General features: G+C 39.6%; 2 protein-coding genes across 4 annotated transcripts; both read left to right on the top strand.

Moving 5' to 3' along the window:
• The first annotated feature begins 4,757 nt into the window (after positions 1 to 4,757).
• Positions 4,758 to 9,804, top strand: batf (basic leucine zipper transcription factor, ATF-like). Its single transcript, XM_079361755.1, has 3 exons — positions 4,758 to 4,988; positions 5,878 to 5,982; positions 9,130 to 9,804. Exons 1-3 carry the CDS (start codon positions 4,926 to 4,928, stop codon positions 9,304 to 9,306), a joined length of 345 nt encoding a protein of 114 aa, XP_079217881.1. The 5' UTR covers positions 4,758 to 4,925; the 3' UTR covers positions 9,307 to 9,804.
• An 86-nt stretch (positions 9,805 to 9,890) lies between these two features.
• Positions 9,891 to 25,340, top strand: flvcr2b (FLVCR choline and putative heme transporter 2b). 3 transcript variants are annotated; one of them, XM_079361737.1, is made up of 11 exons: positions 9,891 to 11,432; positions 13,960 to 14,101; positions 18,778 to 18,918; positions 20,091 to 20,158; positions 20,747 to 20,850; positions 21,473 to 21,583; positions 22,065 to 22,170; positions 22,716 to 22,827; positions 24,241 to 24,296; positions 24,472 to 24,617; positions 25,071 to 25,340. In XM_079361737.1, the coding sequence occupies exons 1-10, from the start codon at positions 10,845 to 10,847 to the stop codon at positions 24,550 to 24,552; spliced, it is 1,509 nt and encodes a 502-aa protein (XP_079217863.1). In that variant the 5' UTR covers positions 9,891 to 10,844; the 3' UTR covers positions 24,553 to 24,617; positions 25,071 to 25,340. The 3 variants fall into 3 exon arrangements, with proteins under 3 accessions (XP_079217863.1, XP_079217862.1, XP_079217861.1); XM_079361735.1 differs by lacking the exon at positions 9,891 to 11,432 and adding an exon at positions 11,450 to 13,635; XM_079361736.1 differs by lacking the exons at positions 9,891 to 11,432; positions 24,472 to 24,617 and adding an exon at positions 11,448 to 13,635.
• The last annotated feature ends 1,199 nt before the right edge of the window (positions 25,341 to 26,539 follow it).

Raw genomic sequence — 26,539 nt, 5'->3', positions numbered from 1 at the left:
CTTGAAAAAGGAGGACTTAAGTGGGAAAACTGCACGAGTGTCTGCACTGATGGAGCGGCAGCTATGGTTGGGCGCACCAAAGGCTTTGTCAGCAGAGTGAAGGAAAGAAACCCAGATGTGATTGTTACGCACTGTTTTTTACACCGGGAGGCCCTCGTAGCCAAGACTTTACCAGCAGACCTAGTTCCTGTGTTGGAAGATGTTGTGCGCATGGTAAACTTTGTAAAGTCACGACCTGTGAAAAGTCGCATATTTGCATCTTTGTGTGAAGAAATGGGAGCGGAGCACAAGGTCTTGCTGTTTCATACGGAGGTCCGATGGTTGTCGCGCGGCAAGGTGCTGGCCCGTGTGTATGAGCTGCGGGAGGAACTTAGAGTTTTTCTCACAAATGAGAGGTCCGATGACGCAAAGCTGCTTGCAAGTGATGAGTGGTGTGCAAGGCTGGCATACCTGGCAGATATTTTTCATCACCTGAATGAACTGAACACACGAATGCAAGGCCGAAATGAAAACCTGCTTACAAGTACAGATAAAATAAATGGATTCCGTTCAAAGGTGCACCTCTGGCAACAACATGTGGAAACTGGCAACCTTGAAATGTTTCCACTCACCAAGAAATGGCAAGATGTAAACACTGCTGCATTGTGTGAGACAATAGTTAAACATTTGAAAACTTTTGAGGAGAAGATGTCATTTTATTTCTCTTCAGCCTTCACTGAATGCCTTGACTGGGTTAGGGACCCTTATAGCTCAGCATCAGTTGTTGGAAAGGACATGACTTTACAGGAGCAGGAGGACCTAACTGAACTGAGACAAAATCGTGGTTTAAAGCTGAGCTTTGCAGATCTACCTTTGGACAGTTTTTGGTTGGCTACTGCCAAGGAGTTCCCTATTCTGGCAAACAAAGCTATTTTGACATTGCTCCCATTTTCCACGACATATCTGTGTGAGGTGAGCTTTTCAAGCTTCACTGCTATAAAAACTAAAAGCAGAGAGAGACTGAGAGCTGTTGAGGAAGAGCTTCGTGTGTGTCTTTCTTCAATTCCTGCCACGATATCAACTTTGTGTTCATCCAAACAAGCCCAGGTTTCACACTGAGTGAGTAGAAATATTTTTATTTGTGTTTATTTGATACCAAATAAACACAAGAATTACTTTATATTGTTAATATGGGCTACATAGTTTCATTTTTTTAACATTATCGACTGGTGGTGTGCCGTGAGATTTTTTCATTGAAAAAAGTGTTCCTTGGCTCAGAAAAGGTTGAAAAACACTGCTCTAGACATTATGTTATTTTTTGTCATATTTTAATCCAGCATTCATTGTAGGAGTATTTGGATTTGATGAAGTCAAATAAAGTGCCACAATAAATGAGTTGAAAGAAAATTCTTGTGTCAAATTGTATCAGTTGCTTTTTAAATATGGGAGAAACAAGACCGTTTTTACAAGTCTGAGGCAAACGTCAGCAAAACAGGCTTTTATTTTTATTAGTTATATAGTTATATTACTAATTTAACCAGTACATGCACAATGTGTGAATTAAAGTTTTTACTTTTCAGATTGAGTAAATCGTTTGTGTTGGATGATGTCGAGTTCTTCAATAACATATGATCATTTCGAAATTCATCAATATGACCCTCATCAGTACAAACTAAAGGAAAACAATCCAGCTCACAATAATCAGTAACCTCCTTCTTAACTTTGTTAACTCAGTTACAATCATACACTCCGCCACTAGAGGCCGCTGTAGTGTGCGTCCAACGTAATGACGTCACTGTGGTCTAAAACAAAAGCCCTATGAACGACTCCGTCTCTCGCCGGGTGCGGTGGCGCGCGCCTGTAATCCAAGTTACTGGGAGGCTGAGGCTGGCGGATCGTTTGAGCTCAGGAGATCTGAGCTGCAGCGGACTATGCCGATCGGGTGTCCGCACTAAGTTCGGTATCGATATGGTGCTCCTGGGGGAGCCCGGGACCACCAGGTCGCCTAAGGAGGGGTGCATCGGCCCAGGCCGGAAACGGAGCAGGTTAAAGCCCCCGTGCCGCTCAGTAGTGGGTTCGCGCCTGTGAATAGACGCTGTAGTGCAGCCTGAGTAATACAGCGAGACCCAGTCTTTTTTACACACTACACCACACCATGTTTCAACACTCACACTTTCTTTTCATACGAACGTCAAACATCAGCTTCATCGCTGCTGCTTCTTCATCTTCTTTAGACCACAAAAACTCAAACACTCCTGCAGCTGCGCTGTCTCACACTGCCTCCACCTGGAAGAAACCTGCAACTGCAACAGCACTCCATTCCAGCAGCCTTCCCCTTCAGAAAGTTGCTATAATGCTTTACTTGTCTCTCTGACAGGTTCTGACAGAAAGGTTTAGTATCTGCAATGTAAGCAAACAATTCAACATATCTTGATTTAATGCAACATGCCAACAAAACTCAGTGATTTAAATATAGATAAACGCAGAGTTTATGTCTCAAGTGAACAACAAGGGTGGGAATTTACCATTGAGTTGTTTCCCAGATCAACACAATTGCTTTTCTTCTTCTCTGACTTTTTCATGATAACCGTTGACATTTGAGGATGACCACAAAACATGCCAGTGGCAGTAAAGTGAAAATTATTTTAGCAATGGGGCTTTTTTTTAAAAATATTCCAAATATTGTTGGGTGCATAAATTAAACTCAGGGTCTTGTAACAACATACACTGTGAAGTCAATATTTAATATGTTCAGTAAAAAATACTGCACTTTTTCCCCCAGTCGTAAACATGCACTCGAATACACTCTCTTTCAATAATTTGTTGCTTATTAGAACCCTCCCACTGTTATTTCCAAGGAGAGAGACCACAAATGAGGGCATTTCAGTTTGCTATCTTATGGCCCTTGAGGGGTTTTCCAAGCATAAGTGAGACCTAAAGCAGAGGAGTATGAATCTTCTCAAGCTGTGAGCTCACACCAAATTTTGGTTTGAATATAACGTGGGAGAAATAACACTTTTTTCGGCAAAAAAAAAAGAAAAGAAAAAAGCCATCTTTGTTTTGATGATACTTTAAATGGATTAGATTAGCTTGAAGATACTGTCTGTTCACTTGGAAAAAAAGCCTTAAATAAAATGACAAACAAATGAGAAAAGGACCACAATCACTTTGACATTTAAAAAGAACCAAATGATGCTTTAGTAAGGACCCAAAGACCCAAACTGAAGGTCATTTGACTTTTCAGATCTATAACCAAACACAGAAATGTAACCACGCTATGCTGAAGATGTAGACTTGTTTACTTTTTCTATATTTGTACTGTTTTGTGTCGTTTGACTATAATCAGCTCTCCTTTCTGTTCTCTCTCCATTTTTTTTACACAGTCTCAACACTCTTGGACAGCGTTAAATGCCAAGCGTTAGAGATGTCTGCCCTTGCCCAAGCTCTTCAAAATTCCTGTGATGGTGGAACATGTTTTTGTGTGGGAGGGCTGTTCTGCCAAGCAAAGCTGTTTTGGTCCTGAATCCTTTTTTTTTTCTCCTCACTACAAAAAAAAACAAAACATTTTTCTTGCATCACCAAATACTACCTTGTGATAAGGGCAATCATACACAAGTTGATGCAAATAGCTGGGTAAAGTTTGACCTGACATAAATGATGATTTTGTTGGATGTTACCTTCAGATTTTAAGTCAATCAGAAATGATTTCTCTATTGTTGTGTTTGTTCACCACCTTATTTACCTCTATTAAGGTTTATTCTCTGATGGGCCCACTGCCCAACAGAAATGTAGTTTTGCTTATGTAAATTATGTAATCTGTATTTTTTTTTGACTTTCTGAAGTCATAGGGTGGAAACACAGACATTTTACTGGTTACCAGCATGCACCTTTCCCAAAACTGTTCACTTTCACAAATCCAGCCTCCTCAAAATGTACATTTTCATGAAGATTCCCCCTGATTCAACTTCTTAACAGAGTCATTTAGACTGAAAAACAACAAGGGAATTCTTGGTGGGGTTTTGGGGAGCCCCTTGAGCTGATTCTCGATGCCCAAGCCCCCTCCTCAATGTTTCGTTTTACAGCAGCTGGTGTGTTGCAGTGAAAAAAATAAGTAAATGACCTTGAAGCGTGTGTTTATTTTTTTCAAGTCAGTCATCCATTTAGATTTTTAGGATGTGCTGTCTCTTGAGGATTTAGTCGAAACATGATATCATGTGTAACGGCAAAAAAAAAAAAGAGGAAGAGGGAATGCCCACAGTGATAGTCAAAAACCTTTTCACCCAGAAACTCCCCCGACCATCACCAAACCTGCAAACACAAACAAATAAGCCAATATGTGTTTTGTTTTGTTTTTGTTGGTTTTTTTAAAAAAGAAGTGAGGCTTTAATTATTATTTACTGGTACCAATAACATAAAAAATACTTTTTAGCATTACATTTGGTGGGACAGATTTTTTTCTAAGGGTGTCAATATCTCTACATTTATTTATTCACAATGTTATTTAGCCTGTCACTGTGTTATTTTTCTGGACTTTACATGATTACCTTAGATGCTAAACTTTCCACCAGACATGTGACTTCCAGTCTAGTGCAACTTACCCTGTTTCTTACCAGAAACCACATCAGACACAGTTAATTAGGCAGACAGTTAGTCTTGCATATAGTCTATGTGTGTGTGAGTGTGTGTGTATGTGTCAATGAGAGAGGGAGAGAGAGAGAGAGAAAGAGAGAGAGAGAGAGAGAGAGAGAGAGAGAGAGAGAGGGAGGAGTGACAGAAAGGGAGAGAAAAGAGGGAAGAAAGAGACTCATTAAGACAAGTTGTTCTCAGCACTCGTTCTGCTACACAGACTCTCTCTTTCTCTCTCACACACACGTATACTCCAAACATTCACTCCAAACACAAAGCAGAAGTGGACAAAGACACAGTTTCAGTCGCGGCGGTTGGCTATGGCTCAGGGCTCTGACAGCAATGACACAAGCTACAAGTCCCCATCACCTGGAAGCAGGCCGGTAAGCATGCTCTACAGTGTACTTTCAAAACTAAGTATTCTATACTGTTTGTTTTTTGTTGAGGATTTTTACATGCTTACAAAAGGACACTTTCAATTCAAAAACATGCAAGTGCTGAATAATTCTGCCAAATCTTTGTGCTTCACACAACTTTGTCAGGCAGAATTCAGCCTATCAAGCCAACAAAGGCAGTTGACTCTTTCACAGTTTCTCAGTGTTTCACTTGCACACATGGGCTGTGGGCATGACTCGACTCCAAGTGTAGGCTTTTGTGAATTACAAAATGTATCACCAAGTAGTGGGAACCCTTTGTTTTTGCATGTCCAAAAACTGAATGATTTGAGAGCTGTCAGGAACACACAGTTTGGTAAATACAGCGTGTTTCTGTGCATGTGACTGCTTTCACGTGTCGGTATGTAGCACATTTTTTGCAACCTGTCTTCTTAGAAACCATTGTGGAAGTCAAACGTTACATGATTGTTTTTAAAAGCTGGGATCCTCAGTTTCTGATTTTCAGCTTCATCTGTAGTTTTTGATCTTCAATGACAGTTCAGAATACGCTGGATTATGAATTTTTGATCTTTGATGAGCAACTGACTCAGCATTTGGAGATGAGATTAGTTATTACGATACCAAGAAAATCGAGTGTGAAACAGGGCGTTTGATTTACCTAACTGATGACTCAGCCCCTCCCCGACCTCGCCCTCCATATTATGTGAAAAGTTAAACCAATGTTCTTCTAAACTGTCAAGAACATTTTCTTGTCAACACTTAAAAGCACCACCAACCACAAGCACCACAAGACTTCTGTTTTAGGGACAGGACAGTGTCTGTTCAATTTGACTCTTGACTCTACATCACCTTAACTGGGATATCTGTACTTCTTTAGAGCTCCTCAGATGATGTAAAAAAGGTGATGCGGAGGGAGAAGAACCGGATCGCTGCTCAGAAGAGCAGGATGAGGCAGACTCAGAAAGCTGACAGCCTACACTTGGTAAGGAGCCTTTTCGATGCAACATCCATTCAACTCATGCAACACAATTTATGTCACATGTACTTCATGTACTTCTGAAAAACACAACCGTAAAGCAACACACAGTTTGGTAAATATAAGGTGTTTTTGTGCATGTGACTGCATTGTATTGAGATTAAAAGCTTTCTTAAAGTTTAGCTCAGTTTTTTAGTTGGGCAATCAAAGATGGAAAACTGAAAAATTGTTTCTCCAAAGAAAAAGCCCTAAATAACATCGCTTTCCACAAGCCATGCTGGTTGCAAGTCTGATTATGTACTATAGGTTCAAGCTCAACGCGGTCATCCTTGTAAAATACTGTGTAGATATTTGTCCGAGTTGTAGTCTGTGTGGCTTTATCTGTGTCTGTGCAGCGCCTTCGAGGCTCTAGGATACAGTTTGTACTATATTTACAAAATGCTACCTGACCATGTGGCGATGTGTCATGGCTTCTGTTGGGCTGCACACTTGGACGCTGCTCTGTGTTTGCAGAAGCTTCAGGAATAAATTAGCACGTGTGGGCAATCACTCCCTTTTGCAGCAAAATCCAAAGCCAGAGACTGCAGCGCTGAATTTCATAACATTGTATGAGGTTGTTTCTTAATCCCCCATCATTTCTTTTCTGCAGCTCCAGGGTTCAATTAAAAAATTCAGCTTTTGTTGTGACTTGGCATAAGAAGATGCTTTACCTTTCTAAGATTAGAAACAGCTAAACATTATTTATGTTCTACCTCCACAAGAAACACCGGATTTGGCTATTTTTAAATCTAAATAAAAAGGATTGCTTTGTGTTTTTGTGATAACTTTATGAATCCTTCATAGTGCAATATGTCTACATGCTGTCACCTTATCAGCAAGCTGTTCTAAGAGGAGCTGTTTCTGTGAACTTTATCAGATTCAAGGAGGAGGTACTGACCTTCAGAAATGAAGCCATTGTGTAGGCAGTAGCAGATCCATAGATTTGAATGTCTCCTGTGAAGTGTACGTTACATATCATTCATCTCTTTAAAACTATGTCACAGTCACAGAGAACACCAGGGGACCACAGACATAGCAGTGTGGTTTTGCTTTCATCGTCTCACTAGATAAACAGGAAGGTGAATTTTCCCTCTCTATGACACTGCTTATTTCCTGTTTCTTCAGTAGTATTTTTTTGTCTTCTGTGTAAACGAGCTTGAAATTGTAATGTCGTGGGCAGCAGGGGAGAAAAAGGCAGTCACTTCTTGTAAAGCCCTGATAGCAGTGGGCTGTATTTGGCTAAATGACGCATGTGCAGGGGTTTGCCCAAAATATTCTATGACAGTAAGGCCCACAGATCGGTGTTATGAACTTCAGGCCATGGTGAGATGACCTTTTGTGTCACCTAAGTGGAAGATTTCTCACCTTCTATTCCCACAAAAAAGAAAAAAAATTACATGCGGCCTGGTTGACTTATTTCATCACAAAACACCTCAGAGAAATTGTTTTGGAAAATTAGATACCAAACTAATGCTCTGTATCTACATTAAAATATGTTTCCTTTCAGTCAATTAAAGCAAAACTGTAGTTTATTTTCCATACCATTCAATATACAACATTCATATTAAAGTAGCGTAGCCTAGCATTGTTTTAATGTAACACTTTTAACCTTGTATACTTAAAGCTAGTTTCAAATAATTAATTACTTATTTAAATGTACTTATCATTATGTTGTAACATTAGAGACATGTAGCTTGTTTGTAGACACTTGTTTAAGATAGCCAGTCACTCATCATAAATAAAGGGCATCATTGTCCCTTATTTTCACTTTTGTTGCGTTAGAGTAGAGTTGAAAGCAAAAGATGCAACCACAAATGAGTCTAGATACAACAAGCTTCAAAATGTCGCAGATTTACAGTCAAACATTAAGTGCTAGCATGCTAACATGCTAATCCTCCTTCAGCACACAGTATTTTAACTACAGAAGAAAGAATATAAAAAGCTGAATACCTTGCATCAAGTGAAGCCAAAAGAGTTAGAGCTCCCACTGTTGACTAGCTGCAGTTTAGGTCATAAAACCCCTCCTCTTCTACGCTAACAGAGAGGAGCTTGGCCAAACTTTAAAATCTAAACGTTTGACACATACAATACATTCTTTTTCTAACCCAGTTTGTCATGATAGTTAGTTATTATCACATCAATTTCTGTTCAAGTCATCTTTTTTTCTGAGAAGTTTCTTCTAAATTTATTATTTGATGCTATTATACAGTATGAAATGCCACGATTGACAGAACTGTTCCTGTGGCACTGTGAGTATTGCATAGAACACCAGAAACGACAACTAGAATCAAATCTAGTCTATGGTTTGCAGGGTCAGATTGCTAACATTTGATAACTAGCATTGCAAAATGAATATGTGCATGTAATTAGTTTCGGCAATATAGGAAAAAGTTGGAGTGAGCAAGGTCATTTGTCGAGAAATATTTATCAAAACCACACTTGTCATCTTTCCATGGTTAGAGATTAAGAGTCGGGGTTTTCCAAAGACTCTATTGTCAAAGCTATTTACACCCTGTTTGAGTAAAAGTAAATTAACATAGCCAAAATGTAATTGTTGCTATAAATCAGTGTGGGCCAGTTGAGGCGCTGCAGGTACACGTTGAAGTCTCTTTGATAAGACACTGAACCTCAAACTACTCCTGCTCCTTCGTCAGTGGTGTCTTAATGAATGAATGGGATAAGTTAATGCTAATAGCCACCTTACATAGCATCCTCTTTCATCAGTGTGTGAATGCTGTGTGAATGGTAGCTTGTGACATATGGTGTAAAAAGCGCTTTGAATAGTCAGAAGACAAGTAAAACCCTTTACAAGTGACTGTCCATTTACCATTTGTTTGGACCAACGTTTTGGACCACCCAACTTAAAGTCTATTGTTGGCAACCATAGTATTATACTTTGGAATAGAATATTCTAATAATTTATTTCAAGGTTGAAGCACCAAAACATGCTAAAGTACATGTATGACAACAGGATGTGATCCTACCAACTTGATTTACCATTGATAAAGTACTACAGTAGACTATCACTTTTATGTAATCTACTTTAACCACATAGGTTAAATGATTGATAGAAAATATTTCTGCTTAACTATCTCTTCCTTTTTGTGTTTTAAGGAAAGTGAGAACCTGGAAAAGGAGAACGCCGCCCTCAGGAAGGAAGTGAAGCAGCTGACAGAGGAAGCCAAGTATCTGTCGTCAGTACTGAGCAGCCATGAGCCTCTGTGCACCGGCCTGGCTAATCACAGCAATTACCATCACCAGCACATCACTGTACCACACTACCAGCACTGATCTGATCAAGCACATGCTGCGGATAGACGAATGACCTCAATGAAGACAGAGACTAAGTGGAGCTGTGTCTAAGAATGTAAATCCTCATTCAGTTGTCAATGTCTGCCAATCAATGACAGTATAGAGTCCACATCCTAACATGCATATTTAGACTATTTATTGTGTTTCTGCTCATCCCTTTGCTTTTCTCTGATAAATATGTGAACTAAGTAAAAGTATCTACCAGTCTATGTTTACATTTCAAGAAAAAAAAACCAACCTATGGTATGTTCAAGGGACCCAAGATTTTATTTTTGTAAATTGCTTGTTTTTGCGTCACTGAGAGCACTTATTCTGTCATGTTTTTTTTGAAATTCTTGTGTTTATTAATGTGTTTTCAATGTGTAAATGTTGATGGTTATGCTCAGGAGCTTTGACAGATTTGATTGTGGACAAAGAGAATGTAACTTAAAGATACCTTTCTTTAAAAAAAAAAAAAAAAAAAAAAAGGCTTAAATTTACATAAAAAGAAAAAAAAAAAAAGGAGAAAGAATGGGCAATTGAGGGAGTCTTGAATCGTGTACTTGTGTAGGCTATTGAAGATGATACTGGTATATGAGAAAAGCCAGAGAAGATATTTATTAAATGTGATGCCTTTTATGTGATTGTGCATGGGCTTATTTGTCATGTATTCTAATGTGTTGATAACATGGGTTCGCTAGATGGCGCCGTCCACCATTATGAGAGATAAGGTTACAGCATGTTGTTGGGGGGCTCTAATAATCATTCATAAACTGCCCTGTTTGGGTAAACACTCTTCATCTTGAAAACTAATAGTGCGTGGGTTTTTGTAACCCTTTATCTATCTCCAGGTTAGTTTAAACAAACAAACAATTAAACATATAGGCTACAATATTGAGAAAACAGGAAGTCAGCAAAGTATGAGTAGCCTATATTTGACTAATCCCAAAGCAGACACATTGTATCCGAACAGAAACCGCAGACTTTATGGACGTTAAAAACGGTATAAACGTGCGATATCGGTCGGCTCCAGTGTGTAGGCCTGCTGATAACATAAAGACAAAGTATAACTCCGCCCTTGAGCCTCAGTTGACCGACTTGTTTCAAGACCTCAAAGCGGTGTCTGGGTCCGAGTGGAGGGTCACAGCAGACGCCCCTACACGTGTTAACAATCTGAAACCTCGACTGACGGAGAAATGAAAGGATATTTGACTTGAATTTATTTCAACTGTAGGCCTACGGGATTTAGGCGCAACTTTGAGTCCTGAAGTTGCCTTAAAACCCGAGGAGGAAATGAATTAACGGGCCCGAGGGGTTTTTTTTAGCCTTTAAAAAGAGACTGGTGAACAGTTTTTGATTCAACTTCTCCTTTTGGCCGACAACATTTATTCGTAGGAGTGTCTGGGGTTGAATGCCGGGTGTGTACTGCCTACATGACACGGAGCGACTCTCTGCTCCGTAAAGTTTCAAGCGTAAAGAAGTTTGGAGCGAAAACTTGACAGCCTACTTCATGAGTATATTGAAAACATTGTTTTAATATGAGCGAGAAAGAAGCTTTAGGAGACACTACACTAAATGGAGAGAAGGCGAAGGGGGACTCTGAGAACCATGTTAAGAATGAGGTGGGTGACTCGGAGGAGCCTCCCGGCGTTCAGTGCGAGCTTGGCGGTCACGAAGGGCAGCGACCCACTCGTCTTTACAAGCGGCGCTGGCTGATCGTCCTCCTGTTCAGCTCCTATTCACTGTGCAACTCTTTCCAATGGATCCAGTACGGCATTATCAACAACATCTTCATGAACTTTTACAACGTGGACGCCTTCACCATAGACTGGATGTCTATGATCTACATGCTGACATACATTCCCTTCATCTTCCCGGTCACCTGGCTGCTGGACAAAAAGGGGCTCCGGGTCATCGCGTTAGTGGCGACAGCGCTGAACTGTGCAGGGACGTGGATCAAGGTGGCCAGCGTCAGACCAAACCTGTTTGCAGTCACTTTTCTGGGACAGTTCTGCTGCTCCTTTGCGCAGGTGTTCATCCTGGGGATGCCATCAAGGATCGCGTCAGTTTGGTTTGGTTCAGAGGAAGTGTCCACCGCCTGCTCCATCGGAGTCTTCGGTAATCAGGTAACATGTAAACACACTGTTCAGTCAGTAACTAGATCAAGTAAAGTCTTTGCCTACTTGATCAACCATTTAAAGTACGTGATAGCAGTCCACTGATCATATGGACATCCTCTCATCTGTTTAGCATTTCTGCGTAATTACGCACGTTCAGGAGACCTCACTGCATCTCAGTTGCGTTCAAGGCACTATAATAATGTGCTGACATTTTAAAAGAACAAATGACAGCAAGCGATCAAGCATGCTTGAAGAAAACTCACTTTACTGTGCTCACTGTGTAAATAACCTACACAGCTAATTGAGATAATGATTTTTTTTTTCAGGCATACAGTCGCTGCAGAGGAGAATTATAGACATTAATCTACATAATTAAATAGAGGAGGGTTAAGGAACATGGACAAGATCAAGCACACTCGGACTGTTTTGATTTTAATCAAGGAAAAAATATTGGTCAATAAGTGTGAACCATTATGATAGGGCCGCTGTTGAAACAGGTGTTGAAGCAGAATGGTTATCTTTATAGTCCTCTGCAAACAGATTTACATCCTGGACCAATGTGAATTTAAATAACAGTATGGAACAGTATGTCCCCGGAACAGTAGCTTGTCTAACAGGTCAATGCCACCAGACTGCAGCTGTGAATACCTTAAAACTGCATTGGAAAGTGTTTGAGAGTTTATTAGGTGTTAACACAAGAGGTGGAAAGACATCTGCTGTCAAGGAGTTTTCTCCATTTTCACTTCAAAGATCTGCATTGTGCCACTGTCGCAGTAACAACAGCTTACAAACGTCAAATTTAGCACTTTAGCACAATAGTTTGCACAAACAACACTTGAGTCAACTTCTGTAAATGTCACTAAAAAGTCATCACTTAGTGCTGGAAATGTTGCCGAGTACAACTGCCTGTCTTCCTGGAGTTTAAATAAGTTGGTACAAACATTTGCTTTTTTTTTTTTTTGATAAACAGTCTGTACATTACTCTTTTTCAACTCATCTCTTATTTTCTTTTACAGTCACTAAGAACATACAAGCTCCGCTCATCCATCATAAATTGAAAGTTTAACTGACTGTTATTTAAAAAGTGTTCATAAAATGACTGGAGTGAGGGAACATTCTATCAACTGTACTAAGAGGTAACAGGGATCTTCAGGTGATCAATAACAAACACTTTGAAAGATTAACCTGTTTTTGCAATCCAAAAATTAAAATGAGTAAGCTTTCACAACAGACTTTATTAAAGTTTAACACAGAAACGGGTTTAGTTTTCTTAGCATACTCATTGCTATTTGGACAGTACAGAGGTCAAAAAAAGGCCTACATTTATAGGAGTGGTTTAGGTGGAATCTGAAGATTCTTTTGTATAAATGTCACATGACGAGTCTGAAGTGAGTTGTGAATGGACTCCTGTAACTCCAGCTGTGCTCAGTCTTTGTACAAAGCATCTTTTCACAACAGGGAGTTTGCAAGCAGGACGGCAAGCTCTTCGGACACGAGCTCTGAAAGTTTAAGAGCTCTCACCTCTCACTTTCTGGGGACCCGCTTAAGGAAGGTTAAAATGCCACAAAACAATACTTTGAAAGACAACCATGCAAATCCTGACCTCAGTGGTGAAGAATGGCCTCGGTCCAAGGCTGCAAAGAATCTCGCTCCAGGCCTCGCATCGCTGCAGTGGAGTCCAGGACCTTTGGGCAGAGCCATCTCCGTTGGTTCACATTCAGATGCTGGGACTTTACACTCTGACCGAACAGAGCTGGTTTCAAAGACTGAGACCAGACTTTACCATCGTCGATGGCTCATGCTGTTTCTCTTTAGTGCTGTCTCAGCAAGTAATTCCTTCATGTGGCTTCAGTACGGCATTATAAGCAACATATTTATGCAATTTTACAACATTGATTCTCTGGCAGTTGACTGGTTGTCCATGATCTACCTCCTCACTTACATCCCGCTCATCTTGCCTGTCCTCTGGCTCCTGGACAACAGGGGGATCCGGGATGTGGTCCTTGTTGGGGCAGCGTTTAATTGCATTGGTGCTTGGATAAAAATCGGTAGTGCTGGTCCAGATTTGTTTCCAGTCACTTTCTTTGGCCAGTTTATTTGCTCAGTAGCTACCGTTTTTATCCTCGGTATTCCTTCTTACCTTGCCTCAGTGTGGTTTGGAGAGAAAGAGGTTTCCACTGCTTGTTCCATCGGAGTTCTAGGGAACCAGGTTTGTCAAAACATCCACACAATAACCATTTCATTTTCTACCTCTTCTGCCTTAAAGTCCTCTAAGCCAGCCTGTCTGAGAGCCGTCTGTAGATTATACAGGGCTGTGCTGAATGCCTAAGTCTTATAAGACTTGTGAAGTCTTAGTGTGAGAAGCCTAAGGAAATCTTTTTAACTGCTGCAAACATTTGCCTGTTTATATATAAACCTCCCTAATTCAATGTAATATGATACATGGGGTTAATGGAGAAAAAAATCGTTTTAAGCCATTTTGATATTTCTTGTAAAACAATACACTTTATTCTATGTGCTCATTTCTTTATAGCTTGGTATTGCCATTGGGTTCCTGGTGCCTCCAATCCTAGTGCCTAATGTGGAAGACAAGGACGAACTGGCTAACCACATCAGAGTGATGTTTTACATGACAGCAGGAGTGGCCACCTTACTCTTCATTCTTGTCGTCTTTGGTAAGATTTGTGTTGTTGCATTGAGTGAAACCAAATTTTTCTTTTTTGGGTTATTTATCTTAAATGTTTGGTTTTGTGACCAGACAAAAGCTGTGGGCAAGTTTTTTTTTTTTTTTTTTTCCAACTGTCCAATTACAGTAGAATGAAATGGATTCAATTTTGCGGTTCCAAGCATTGTATGGCTGCAATCAATGCTCACCAAATGAGAATAGTAGCGAATAGTACCAATGACAGTCCATATCTGAGTCAATTCATTTTTACTTTTATAGAGTTTTTTCCAAATGCAGTTGTTGAATTTCCCTCACCTTCATTATATTGGAGTGGCAATGTGAATTAGTGGTTTGCTAAACTGACCAAATTGCTAAACGTTTATACGTTGGGCCAATAACGTTTAAAAGATAAGGGGCTGGAGCCCCTATGGCATCGATTTCTTGAAACAAAATCAAAACAAAGTAAACGACAATTACAGCCATTAAAACGTTGAGGTTAAAGTCCTTGTGAAAGCCTTTAAAAAAAAAAAAAAGAACAACCTTGTTTAACGTTTAAAAACTAAATACAAAACGAAATAAATAAGAGTGCAAGTCTTTCCTTCAACAGGTAAACGCAGGGACATCGACACTCGCGTCACTCGATGTCACTGTCAGGTGTTTACATTTTAAATGGTTCCCTGGATTCACTGCCTGCGTGCTGTGCAGCTCTTTAAGGATGCTTTGCTGACGTTCACTGAAGAATAGTTGATCTGTGCTTTGTGCAGTGACATGCACATTACCACAAGTTTAAAAATGTAAATAAAATAAATCAGATTTTAACGTTTAGAAGTGCCACCTCTAATAGGGATTCAACTGCACTTTCTGCATGGCTGGAAATTGGAAAGGAAACGTCATGTTTTTGGTCTGTCAGGTCACTGTAGTTTAACCAATGATTTTTGTAGAATACAATGAAATTTAAAAAGTGTTCAATGACTTCATCAGATAATAAAATGAATGAAAGGCTGCATCACATAATTTAACAAGCTCTTCTAATGTCCTGCGTTTTAGTTGTTTCTCAGAAACAATAGTTTGGGTCACAGGCCGGTGGGATTTTCTCATTTAATGGATCTTCCTGCTGATGGTTTTCATTTGCACACTGACAAGAAGGACCATTCAGTAGACAGGAGAAGTGCTGATCCACTGGTTCCCACCAAACACAAAACCCTCTCTGAAGGGGGAGGCCCACAAAAAAGAAACTGTTGTGAAACCAGTAAGGTCAAGAGACAAATCATGGGAATGGGCACTATATAAAGATCTGTTCAGCATACTGAACACAACTGAACTATTTATCAAAGCAATTGTTACCTTATGGGATATGAAAAACCTTTTAACTGCATTTTCTAGTGGAAGCAAGTGGTGTGCAAAGTGGTGGGCATTGACTTGTCAAACAGGATATGATTTGATATGAAACCTCCTTAGGAATAGTCTGTCTTATTTCTGTCACTCTTGGATTTTGACCCATTTTCTCTTTTTAATTTCCTTTACCTATAAGGGTTTAAAGAACGGTTTTAAGCATATGATATGCTTTTTTTTTTAGGGGAGGTAAATGAATCCGAGAAGTGGTTAAATCAGAATTAAGTTGCAGACAATGTTATACGTATGCATTGTTCTAAAGAGAAGCCAGGGCTGGGTAGTTGTCAAAGAGGAGGAACAAGTTTCATGAAGAAGCTGTTGTCCTGTCAGGGCAGAGAGCGGGCGGGGGAGCTCGTAAGTGTGCTGCATCCAGAAATACAAAAGGATGCCTGTGAATGCATTCTGTAGTAACTCCACGTACAACATTCAGACTGACTCCGCTGTCTGTGTCGTATAAAACCTTGACAAGCAGACATTTAGCATCATTCTCTGCTTATATTGCTTCGCTTATGTTTACCGTAAATTCCGTACTATTGAGCGCACCTGGATATAAGCCGCACCGGCTAAAAATAAGTAAATAAATGTATTTGTACATATATAAGCCGCACTTGATTATAAGCCGCAGGTGTCCACGCTATAACAAGAGCTATTTACACAGACGTAGGCTACCGGTAACATCCGCAAATACTGTAGCGTCCGTACGGACGTTAAAGGACGACGAGAGCGTTCAAATAATAACTTTTAATAACCCGATCACTGTCGGCCGTGACCACGCCGTTTACAGCAGAGAGCAACACATAACTTGCCGTAACAATCCAACTCTCTCCCCCAGCGTTCTCTCATACAGCCACTCGACACGTTCTCGCTGGTGCATTCACTGACTCTCCACATAATCGGAATTATGAACACATTATCAACTACTGACTTTACAACATGAACCGTTACAATACGAAGCCTAGCTGACGGTGTCTGTAACACGGCTGATGAAAAAGATGACCGTAATATATTTCACAAGAAAAAGTCCATCCATTCACTGCCTCAGAATGACTTCATTACTCACTTCCTCAGTCTCTGTTGTCGCTGTCAGTGTCATCTTAACGTGCAGCAGCTCTGTTAGCTTCTTTGACAGCCAGGTCGATCGCCTTTAACTTGAAAGCTGCATCATATGTATTTCTCCGTGTGTTTTCCATGATGAGGGTGCGTGCATGAAGCGCAAAATGACTGATATTAAGATCCGACGTGACGAAGTCAAATGTTTTTGCGGCAGAAGCTCATTGTCCCCCATAAAAAATCCATGCATTAGCCGCACCGGAGTAGAAGCCGCAGTGCTCGAAGTGTGAGAAAAAAGTAGCGGCTTATAGTCCGGAATTTACGGTACCTTTATTTTTACATGTGACTGCTGAAAGGAATTTGTAACATTTTGAGAATTATTGGACATGTATCTATCACTTATGTGGTAATCATGAAACCACAGTTAGCTGGTTGGCCTAGCATAGCTTAGCCCTAGAAAGTAGAAACAAGGAATTAGCTAGCCCAGCCTTGTCTAAAGGTTATAAACTTGCCTGTCTGCAATTCTTTAAAAGGATGTCTTGTTGATTAAAAAGCCCTAGAAATTCATGAAGATAGGTTTTCTTGTCGCTTTTTACAGAGCCAAGCTAGCTTTCACACTTTTTTTTTCACTCTTTATGTTAAGCTAAGCTAAAGGTGTTAAAATGTTCCTTCAACACAAAGTTAAGTCATTTTCAGGTGCCTAAAAAGATGCAAGGGGATACAGTTCACATGGATTAAATGTTCATCCTAAAAACTTGAAAGAAAGAACTCTTTAAAGTTAGTTAGATGATTCTGAATCTACACACGCCTATAACTCAATGCTGTCTTAAGATACTTCTGTTTTCAGTCGTACGGTGGATGCTACTAGGCAACAAATGGGACGTATGCTGCTCTAGGCTACACCAGCAAGTAATGACTTCTAGTTGGCCACAGTAGTTTCATGATATAACACGTAAACTCACACACATACTGTAGCACACCCTCACACATACATGCAAGATGCCAAGTGTAAGGTTGTCCTTCTGGCAGGGCCATCTGTAGCCCTGCAACAGGCCTGTGACTCAGCAGGGCATACAAAGCCCAAGGAGATTTGAATAGTGTTTAGAGAGAAGCAAGAGAAGATGTTTAGCTGACAAGCAATTTCAACCAAAAAGGAAGTCTGCATTAGTGTCGGTGAATCAGGTTGACTGGATAAGAGTCCGCAGTGGTGGTGTTAAGATTAGCATGTGCAATCTCAGAACCTAAAAGCTATTGTCTGATGAAGACTATTGAAGCGTTGGTTAACTTTTTTGGGCTCTGGTTGAGCCAATGGACAGCAATAAAAGACATCTTTCCTAGACTTCCTGTGCTGATTTGTTCACAGTCCAACTAGCGACTTGAGATGTGAGAATAAAGCTGGTGTTGTGAAACAGTGTCTAAGAACAGATTTTTAGCTGCCCTTGCCTACAGCTATACTTTTTATAATTTTTTTTTAATTTCTTGAAGTGTATTCATTATTAGCTAGTTGCTAATGGGTCCTTGTATTGCAGATTGCATTCCATTTATTTTCTCTCTGCACAGACTGTTTTCTTGTATAAGATATATTTTTTTAGGATTTATTTTACTGTTTATGAAACAGCCACTGTATGACGCACAATGCAAATAATACCATCAGTATTTTTGCTTAAAACCACTGTTGGTAATGCTAGTTACCTCACTAATGCTAATGCTAATTCAATATTTTGTGTCCTTTGAAAAACAATGACATCGCATGTGGCTATGACTATTTATAGTTGTCGTCAGTCTTGTCAGAGCAGACGTCTTAACAACCAGGCTGGTTTACTGAGAACTGGTTCCTCAACACAAACCTTCAGGTCAGGCAGGCCAATCACAGGGAGAAATAGCTGGCTCAGCTCCAAGAACTACATAGTCAAACATCTGTGTTTTCCCATGGGGCCCTAAGGGTGTGAGCTTTCAACCAGAAACAAATTCGGACAGAAACAGGTCAAAACACGGTTATCACATCAGCCACAAAGATGAAAGTCTTTTGGGTTGAGACTCGATGACGTTCCTTGAGCCAGAGACGCGGAATATGTGTAAGGCCCTCTACATCACGTGTTCTGACATGTCCAACTGGCTTCTTCATAACATGAAAGTGTATGTTTAGGGGTGAGTTTTGCTGTTTCAGCATTATATAACCCCTATACCTGATATCCAAATATCTAATTTATACAATCCCCTCGTACCCTTCCTCCCCTTTGTCAGTCTTCCAGGAGCGTCCCAAACTTCCTCCGACTCAGGCCCAGGCTACAGCTCGTCTTATCCCACCAGAGCAGTACTCTTACACAGCCTCCATCCTCAGGCTGCTCCGCAACAGGCCTTTCATCCTCCTCATCATCACTTATGGTGAGTGATCACTATTCTCCAAAGTTGTACTTTTTAAAGTGTGTTGACGGTCATCTTATAACAGATTCACACCTCATTTTTATGTTGATAATTAAAGTTGTTTTTTTATTGTAAAGCCTGGATTCTCACAGTATAAAATTGAAAAGTTTGCCATTTTCAGGTGTTATCCAACACATCCTCACACTTGCCCTCTTCAAAATCAGTTCGTGATTCAGTGAAGCGTGACAAGGTTTATTGTTTATTTTAAAAATGCACGCAAGTCATAAATTCTGAAGCCCCATATACAGCAGTAGTGAGGGAACTAGTGTTTCCTGAAAAGGTTCAAAGTTTGTTTACAGTCTAACAATGTTTTACAAATACATTGGAATGGTGCCACCAAAAGGTCAAACTTTTTTTTTTTCGAAGTGAAAACACTCTGGGATATAAAGTGAAGTGTGTCACGTAACTCCAGCAACATCAACAGCTGAGAGCAGTTTAAGGAAACTCTTTCTTCCACATTGTCCAACTGACCTTTGTCTGTCATGTGACACGACTCATGTGACTATTATTAGTGGGAACCTATCCTTAGTTCCTGCATATGATCTTTGGGTTGTCAGACAACTATTCATAGCTCACTTTGTCTTAGGTCTACCTGTGACTGTGTCTCTGTCCTGCAGGCCACACCTGTTCCTGTCTCTTCAACTGAGTTGTAGCTGTTTGCCTGATTGTCCAGTTTTAATCATGTGACAGGCTACACATTTATATTTTTCAAACAGTATGAATTATAGACTAATATTCCAAATGTTAATCCACGCGAAACAGTATGGATTATAGACTCAGCAATTATATTATATATTAATCCACGCAAGATATATCCTCTTCGCAGTTTTCCAAATAAATGTTTGTAAATGATTTTATGCAGGTGTGGTCTTCCTGTACAGCTTTTGTCTGAGTGACTAACTTTAAGACCTTTGCTTAAGAAAAACATCTTGTGCTGCTTATCCTTTTATAGAAATCCTTAATTCGGAACAGTGCTGTTTTGGAAACTGGCCTGATGAGGTTCATTTGTCACAACCAGCAACCAGAACTCTGGACACCATGTCTTACTTTGCATAATGGAGATATAATATGTTATTTTTGTCTCATGGTTTGGTCACGCAGGCTTTGTGTAACCCTATTTTCCATAATAACAGGACTGAACGTGGGTTGCTTCTATGCTGTTGGCACTCTGCTGAACCGTATGATCATCATACATTACCCTGTAAGTTTGACCTGCTGTGTCTGTATATGAAGAGACCAAAAAATTAAACTGTGCATAAACATGTCTTGATAAGCGTTTCCTCAGCTGGGACTTCAAATCATTTGTGTTGGCTAATTCTCTTGTTACTTAACCCATTTTCCACTCTGCATTTGTATACAGTTGTTGTATTTTTGCCCTGCACCTCAACCTTAATGGTCCACATATTGGCAGCATTAACGGAAACCTTTTTACAAAGAAATAATCCAACATAACATCAATAAGCAGATTTAATTCTATAATCGTGCTTTTTCTCTGAACGCAGCCTTCAGTGAATACTAATTAGAAGGCATTTTTGTCCTTTCTGATATTTCAATGGAAAAAATCTGGCTCAAGCTGATTATATTTGTAATAATATTATGTACAGAATGGTTTAGAATTGGGATTTAATTCTTTAACATAATGCTGCTTTTTAAAATGTAATGTAACCTAACTTCAAGTTAAAATGTAGATGAGATTCAACTCATCACTTCATGCTCTCTCTAAAAGACTGCCTTGCCTCTTGGATGGTATGTAAGGTCAACATTGTTTCTGTCTTTCTTTGCCCTTTAGGGAGAAGAGGTGAATGCTGGGAGGATTGGACTCACCATAGTCATTGCAGGGATGATCGGCTCTCTCATCTGTGGGATCTGGTTGGACAAAACTAAAACCTACAAGTGAGAGTTCGGATTCAAAAAGAATCACAGAGACTACATTGTCTGTTCGTTGTGATGTCTCACCTTGCTGCTGGTCTTGTTTAGTGTTTATTACTGTTGGGGCTCTGTTAGTGTTTATTCAGGTGCTGTACAGTGATCTCTCTGACATCTGGCTCAGAGTGTCCAGCCAATGGGGCAGTTTCATTTGCCCCCCCCCTCATTTGTTTTGTTCAACAAATGGAGGAATCTGGGTGTGTTTATTGTATACATGAAGGAATACACTCAGCCCCACCTGGCTTTTTTGTTAACCCGCCCCCGATCCCCCAGTGAGAATGAACTGACCACAGCCAATAGCCTGTCCAATTTTAAATGTTTAGAGTTGAGTTAGATTTCCCATGATCTTTCATCTCTAGTCTGTGAATAGCTCTCACCCAGGTTATTGAAACAATGTTTTTTACACAACAAGTCCCCTTTAACTTTGGTGGCATTCTTCAGTGTCATGTGAGATGTCAATAAATGGATACATCTCTGGTAAACTTCTGTTAAAAGCAATGGCTCTCAGTGTTCCCCACAAGCTCCATTTATCATGCAATATTGATAACTGAGTTAATTGTTGCATATTTGTAATGTTTTTCTTCTTCAGGCAGACAACCCTGGCGGTCTACTTCATGTCTCTAGTGGGGATGATAGTGTATGCTGCTACACTCAGTCTGGGACACCTATGGGTGGTCTTCATCACCGCTGGAGCTCTTGGGTATTCTTTTATTCTTGTTCTTTCTTTGGGGTTTTGTTTAGACGTAGATATGAGGATTTATTTAATAATTGAAAGGGTCAAAGCATTATGTTCACTTTCTTGTACTCAAAGCATATTTCCAGGCAGAGAAAACGTACAGAAAAGTGACAGATGTGTTAAAGTCCAGTAATATACTGACTCATGTTTTTTACTGCTGTTGCCACTTTGTCATTGAGTTTCACTTGTTGTCACTTAATTGGAAGCACAAGAAGTTCTTATTGACCGAGAAAATAGTCTTATCCTGTATGCTTTCAAGGCTGTTCTTCCTGTATAACATCCTTTATGATTAGAAAAGTGTGTTCATCAAAAGATCCTGTGAGGTCACTGACATTCAGTAAGTTCTGTTTTGAGAGGTGCTTTTCTTGAAAATGTTCCTCCTACTTATTTTGGCTGAATAACATTTTGAGTGTCTATGTGCTGTTGTCTTTGTGCTTGGGTTCAGGTTTTTCATGACCGGATATCTGCCCCTGGGCTTTGAGTTTGCAGTCGAGCTGACATACCCGGAGTCAGAGGGAACCTCATCCGGACTTCTCAATTGTTCAGCACAGGTACATCTCAGTGAGCACTAAAGTCACAAGTGCTGCTAAAAATCCTCTACTATTGACTTTAAAACTGCAACTCTAGTTATTGCTTTACAATTTGTTAGTTGGATTGTAAACAAATGCAACATGCAGAAAAGAAAGTCTTTGCTAAAAGAGCTTCATCTCTTACTGCTGGCTACACAGGATTCCCAGAAAAGTTGGCTTTCACTCTCAGACACTAAAACATCTATAGACGATAGTTTATGGGTTACCAAATTGCTCAAACACTAATAATTAGAAATAATAAAAACAGTTGCATTGTGCACTGACAAGAAACCTGCAGGTAATGATTTCAAAGGATCTAAATGGAGCTGAAGCAGTGGTCCTTCTGCTCTGCATGCTTTCCTTGAACTCAGAATGCTGCACAGACCCTGTTATTTGTTGAGTGAGGATAAACACATTTGTTTTGCATTTTTTCCATTGTTGTTGAAAATGTGGTTGTGTGTGTGTTTGTGAAAAAAAATGTGTAAACAGTTTTTTTTCCCTAACTGTCTTCTGTTTTGCACACACAGGTGTTTGGCATTATTTTCACCATCTGCCAAGGGAAAATCATTGACAGCTTTGGCACATTGGCAGGAAACATCTTCCTTTGTGTCTTTCTTTTAATCGGAACTATCATGACCGGTAAGACACTTCTGATAGTGAAACAATGTATGGAGTCATTGCAAGCTATTGATTTTGTGTCACAAATTACAAGTGAGAAGAATTGTCTTTGCTGGTCACTTCTTCTGTTGTGAGTTTCTGTGGGAAAAATGTGTGAATTCCAGGAATGCAGATGAAGGACTCGGTTTCAGGGTTGTGTCATGATACAGGTAGAATATATTCCAGAAGGTTGACAAAATGTGCTCTTTGATGCATGTTGTCAACTTTTTTTATTTTACAGGAAAGCTATTTGGCTCAGGGTTTAGATTTCTTTTTTATTATTATTCTCCCTGAAGATGTTTGTCCCTGTGTTTGGGAAACCACAGATAATCTCTCTTTCTGTTCTCCTCACTCAACATGTTTTTCATTTGGTGAGTGAGTTTTCTAAAAAAAAAAAAAAAAAAACTTACTGTTTTGCTGTGAAATGTTGTCCATTGTCAAAGAAATGGAAACATGTTGCCCCTCTTAAACAGTTATTCACTTGTCAGAAATGCTGCACTTTTCCTGCCACTTTTCTTGTTTTTTAGATGCTTAACCTAAAAAAATCTGGCCAGGGTCAATACTAAGCTGCTTAAGTCACTTTTCATGGTCTATTGAGGGATTTATGAGCTAAGTGTAACTCATTAAAAAGACTTTAGCCACTGAAGTGCTTAACTTTGGGCACACTAGGACAAAAAAAAAAAACACAGCGAGAATAATGTACTTAGAGGGGGTTGTCTGCTCACAAAGGTCATCACACTGACTCACTGTTATTGTTACTTAGTTAACATTTAGATAAATGAGTGTACTCAGTTGCTGTGGTCATCATGCCAGCTTTCAAAGAAATGAGTGCCAATGTGCACCTGAGCTTCCTCTTTGTTTTATTTGTGGGAAACGCGTATCTTAAAGTCCCCTTTAAAAATGCACCAACAATACTGCACCATTGTAATATATTCTGTTACAAAGGTGAAACATTTGTGGTGAAACATTTCTTCTTCGGGAGAAATGGAGCTTAATGATTAAGTTGCAACAAATCTGTTTTCATAATTTTCCAGTGCAAAGTTTGAAGGTTAGCTAGGCGCCTGCTTGAGTTAGACACACTGCTTTTTCACAGTCTTGGGAAATAGTAAGTAAACACTAAGTTGATTATGCTCAAACACAGCCACTCTTGATGAATGCAATGTCTGCACACAGGAGCCATCTACTGGAGGATCAGCTGTTACTGCATGCTGCACCTAAAATCCACATTTATTTCAAAAGCATCCGTTTGCTGGGGTCTTTCAGACGTGTTACGTGTAGGATAACATCAAATTATTTGTCTTTTATTTTAATTATTTTTCTTGCTTGCTTATAGAATACCTGTTTTCCCTTATCTCATGCAGGTGTTGTCTGTTCTTTGTCTTTATGTCCCTGCAGGATTGATAAAGTCAGACCTGCGGAGACAGAATGCAAACGCGTTGGCCAAAGCAGCTGTAAGTAAAACATATCATCCATACATGCTGTATTTGGTTTGGACAAAACTTATCCTGTGAGTCGGCAGTAGAACGTGACTCCAGAGTACATTCATCCAAGCAACTTTACTGTGGACTAGAGACTCACACCTTTTATAATAGCTGAATTAAAAATGACCAGCAGCTATTGTTTTAGGCGGAGGGGCAGATGTCGGGACAAGACTATGGAGCCACAGCATTAATCTCCACGCCACAGACTCCTCCTTCTCAAGCCTGATCAATAAACCTTTCTGCTTCCACAAAATCAAATCAAATCTTTGCTCAACGCACAGATACACAAAGGTAGGAGCACCGTGCAATCAGCCCACACCGCTGGCAATCACCTGCTGCACATCCTTTCATCTGTTCCACATTTAAACCTGCTTTTCCTGAATCTCTGTCAGTTGATGATGATTCCACTCATTCATGTTAATGGGAACCATGTTTCAGTTTTCCTTTTCTGTCACATTAATTAATATTTTATCTGAATGTAACACAAAGGTTGATAAAAATGAATACAATTACAGGCTGTGCACATAATATATATTTAAATAACCATCTCATGAGGAGTGTTGCATGAACATGGGTAGAGTTTGCAGAGTTTATGTATCTCTTAAAGAATCCATTTATGGTGTAGATAGGTGACTGATTTCAGATCCTTATTGCCTTACAGACACATGTTCCACCCTGCAGCTGCCATCAACAGCTTTAAATACAAAATAACCCTCTGATTTATGTTGTGATGTGTCCTTACAGGAACCCTCAGACTGTCCCATTGAGAGCCTGGTGGAACCTACTGTTATCAAAGAAGCCAAGTTATAGGCCGCACACACTAACATACAAGCCTGGAAAATGTCCACAAGCTCTTCCCTGTTACCATGTAACATACGGAGATAGAACAACCCAATCAGGAAGTCCTTAGATTCACTTCCCTTCTGAGAAGAGTTAGATGTACATTGTTGTAATAACTATTTATAAAAAAATGAAATCTAAAAAACTGAAATACATTGGATTTGTGATGCACAATGTTGAATGTTATAAGTGACTGTATAGAAATATTTTTGTAAGAGATTTTGAATGACTTAAAGAATCACTAATCACTAAGAATCCTCGCGCGGGCGGCCCGGGTTCGCGTTCGGCCTGTGGCCACTTTCCCGCATGTCTCTCCCCACTCTCTCCCTGTTTCCGACTCTATCCACTGTCCTATCAATAAAGGCATAAAGGCCAAAAATAAACCTTTAAAAAAAAAAAAAGAAGAAGAATCACTAAGTTGACCAGACTAATTTTTGAAATATTTTGCTTGTGGCTCAACAACCTGTCAGTATTTTAAAATCTATGCTTGATGTACCCAGTATAAACCAAGTTTTGCACTATGCAGTTAACCATGTAAACAGTGTTGTTGGTTTTTATGGTTAAAAATTGTACATTAAAATAATTAATGATACAAAATATAAAAGGATTTCTGATCCATTGCAGTCCCAGAAAATGATCAAATATCAATGACACACAGTTGTGTATTTTATTTGTAACAGCCTTCATGTTTACCTATCTAACATGAAATAAAAATAAATGTTTTTGTAAAGTCTCATTTGTTGCCATGCATGATGCATACAGTTTATCATACCAGAACCCAATAAAACGAGAAGCACCACGCCTAGGACAAGTCAGGGATCGCTGACTAATTGATATCATCCTCAATGTGACATGGACTTTTATCCCTTTGTAATCAAGATCGAGATACCATTGATTACAAACCAAGACATAAAAAGGTAGCAACAACAGCTTGAGATATAATCATCTGTCAAGACGATGTGGAGAAACTATCAGTCATTTTGTATGGAGAGCAATAAAACTATGAAAATAAAGTTGGTGAAGACCAATGAAATTAAAGACTGGTTTCATCTCTCTCTGAGGACAAATGACAAGTAGAGTACAAAGCACCACTTTGCCTTAGCCAATCTCCAGCTCATGCACCAACCTGCCCTATGTGGCCTTGGACAAGATACTTAACACTGAATTGCTCCTGCTGCTTCGCCTGGCGGTGACTTTACATTGCAACTTCTTCCATCAGTGTGTGAATGTGTACTGTATGTGTGACATGCAGTGTAAAAGCACTTTAAGTTGTTAGAAGATGACAAAAGTGTGATAAAAGTTTAAGTCAATTTAAAATCTACAGTTCACTGAAGTTTGAAATGATCTTGTAAATAAGTTCTTTACAGATTCTG

Source organism: Symphodus melops, assembly GCF_947650265.1.
Source record: "Symphodus melops genome assembly, chromosome: 1".
Taxonomy (NCBI): Eukaryota; Metazoa; Chordata; class Actinopteri; order Labriformes; family Labridae; genus Symphodus; species Symphodus melops.
The sequence above is the reverse complement of the archived record's forward strand: the minus strand, read 5'-3'. Positions and strand labels throughout refer to the sequence as shown.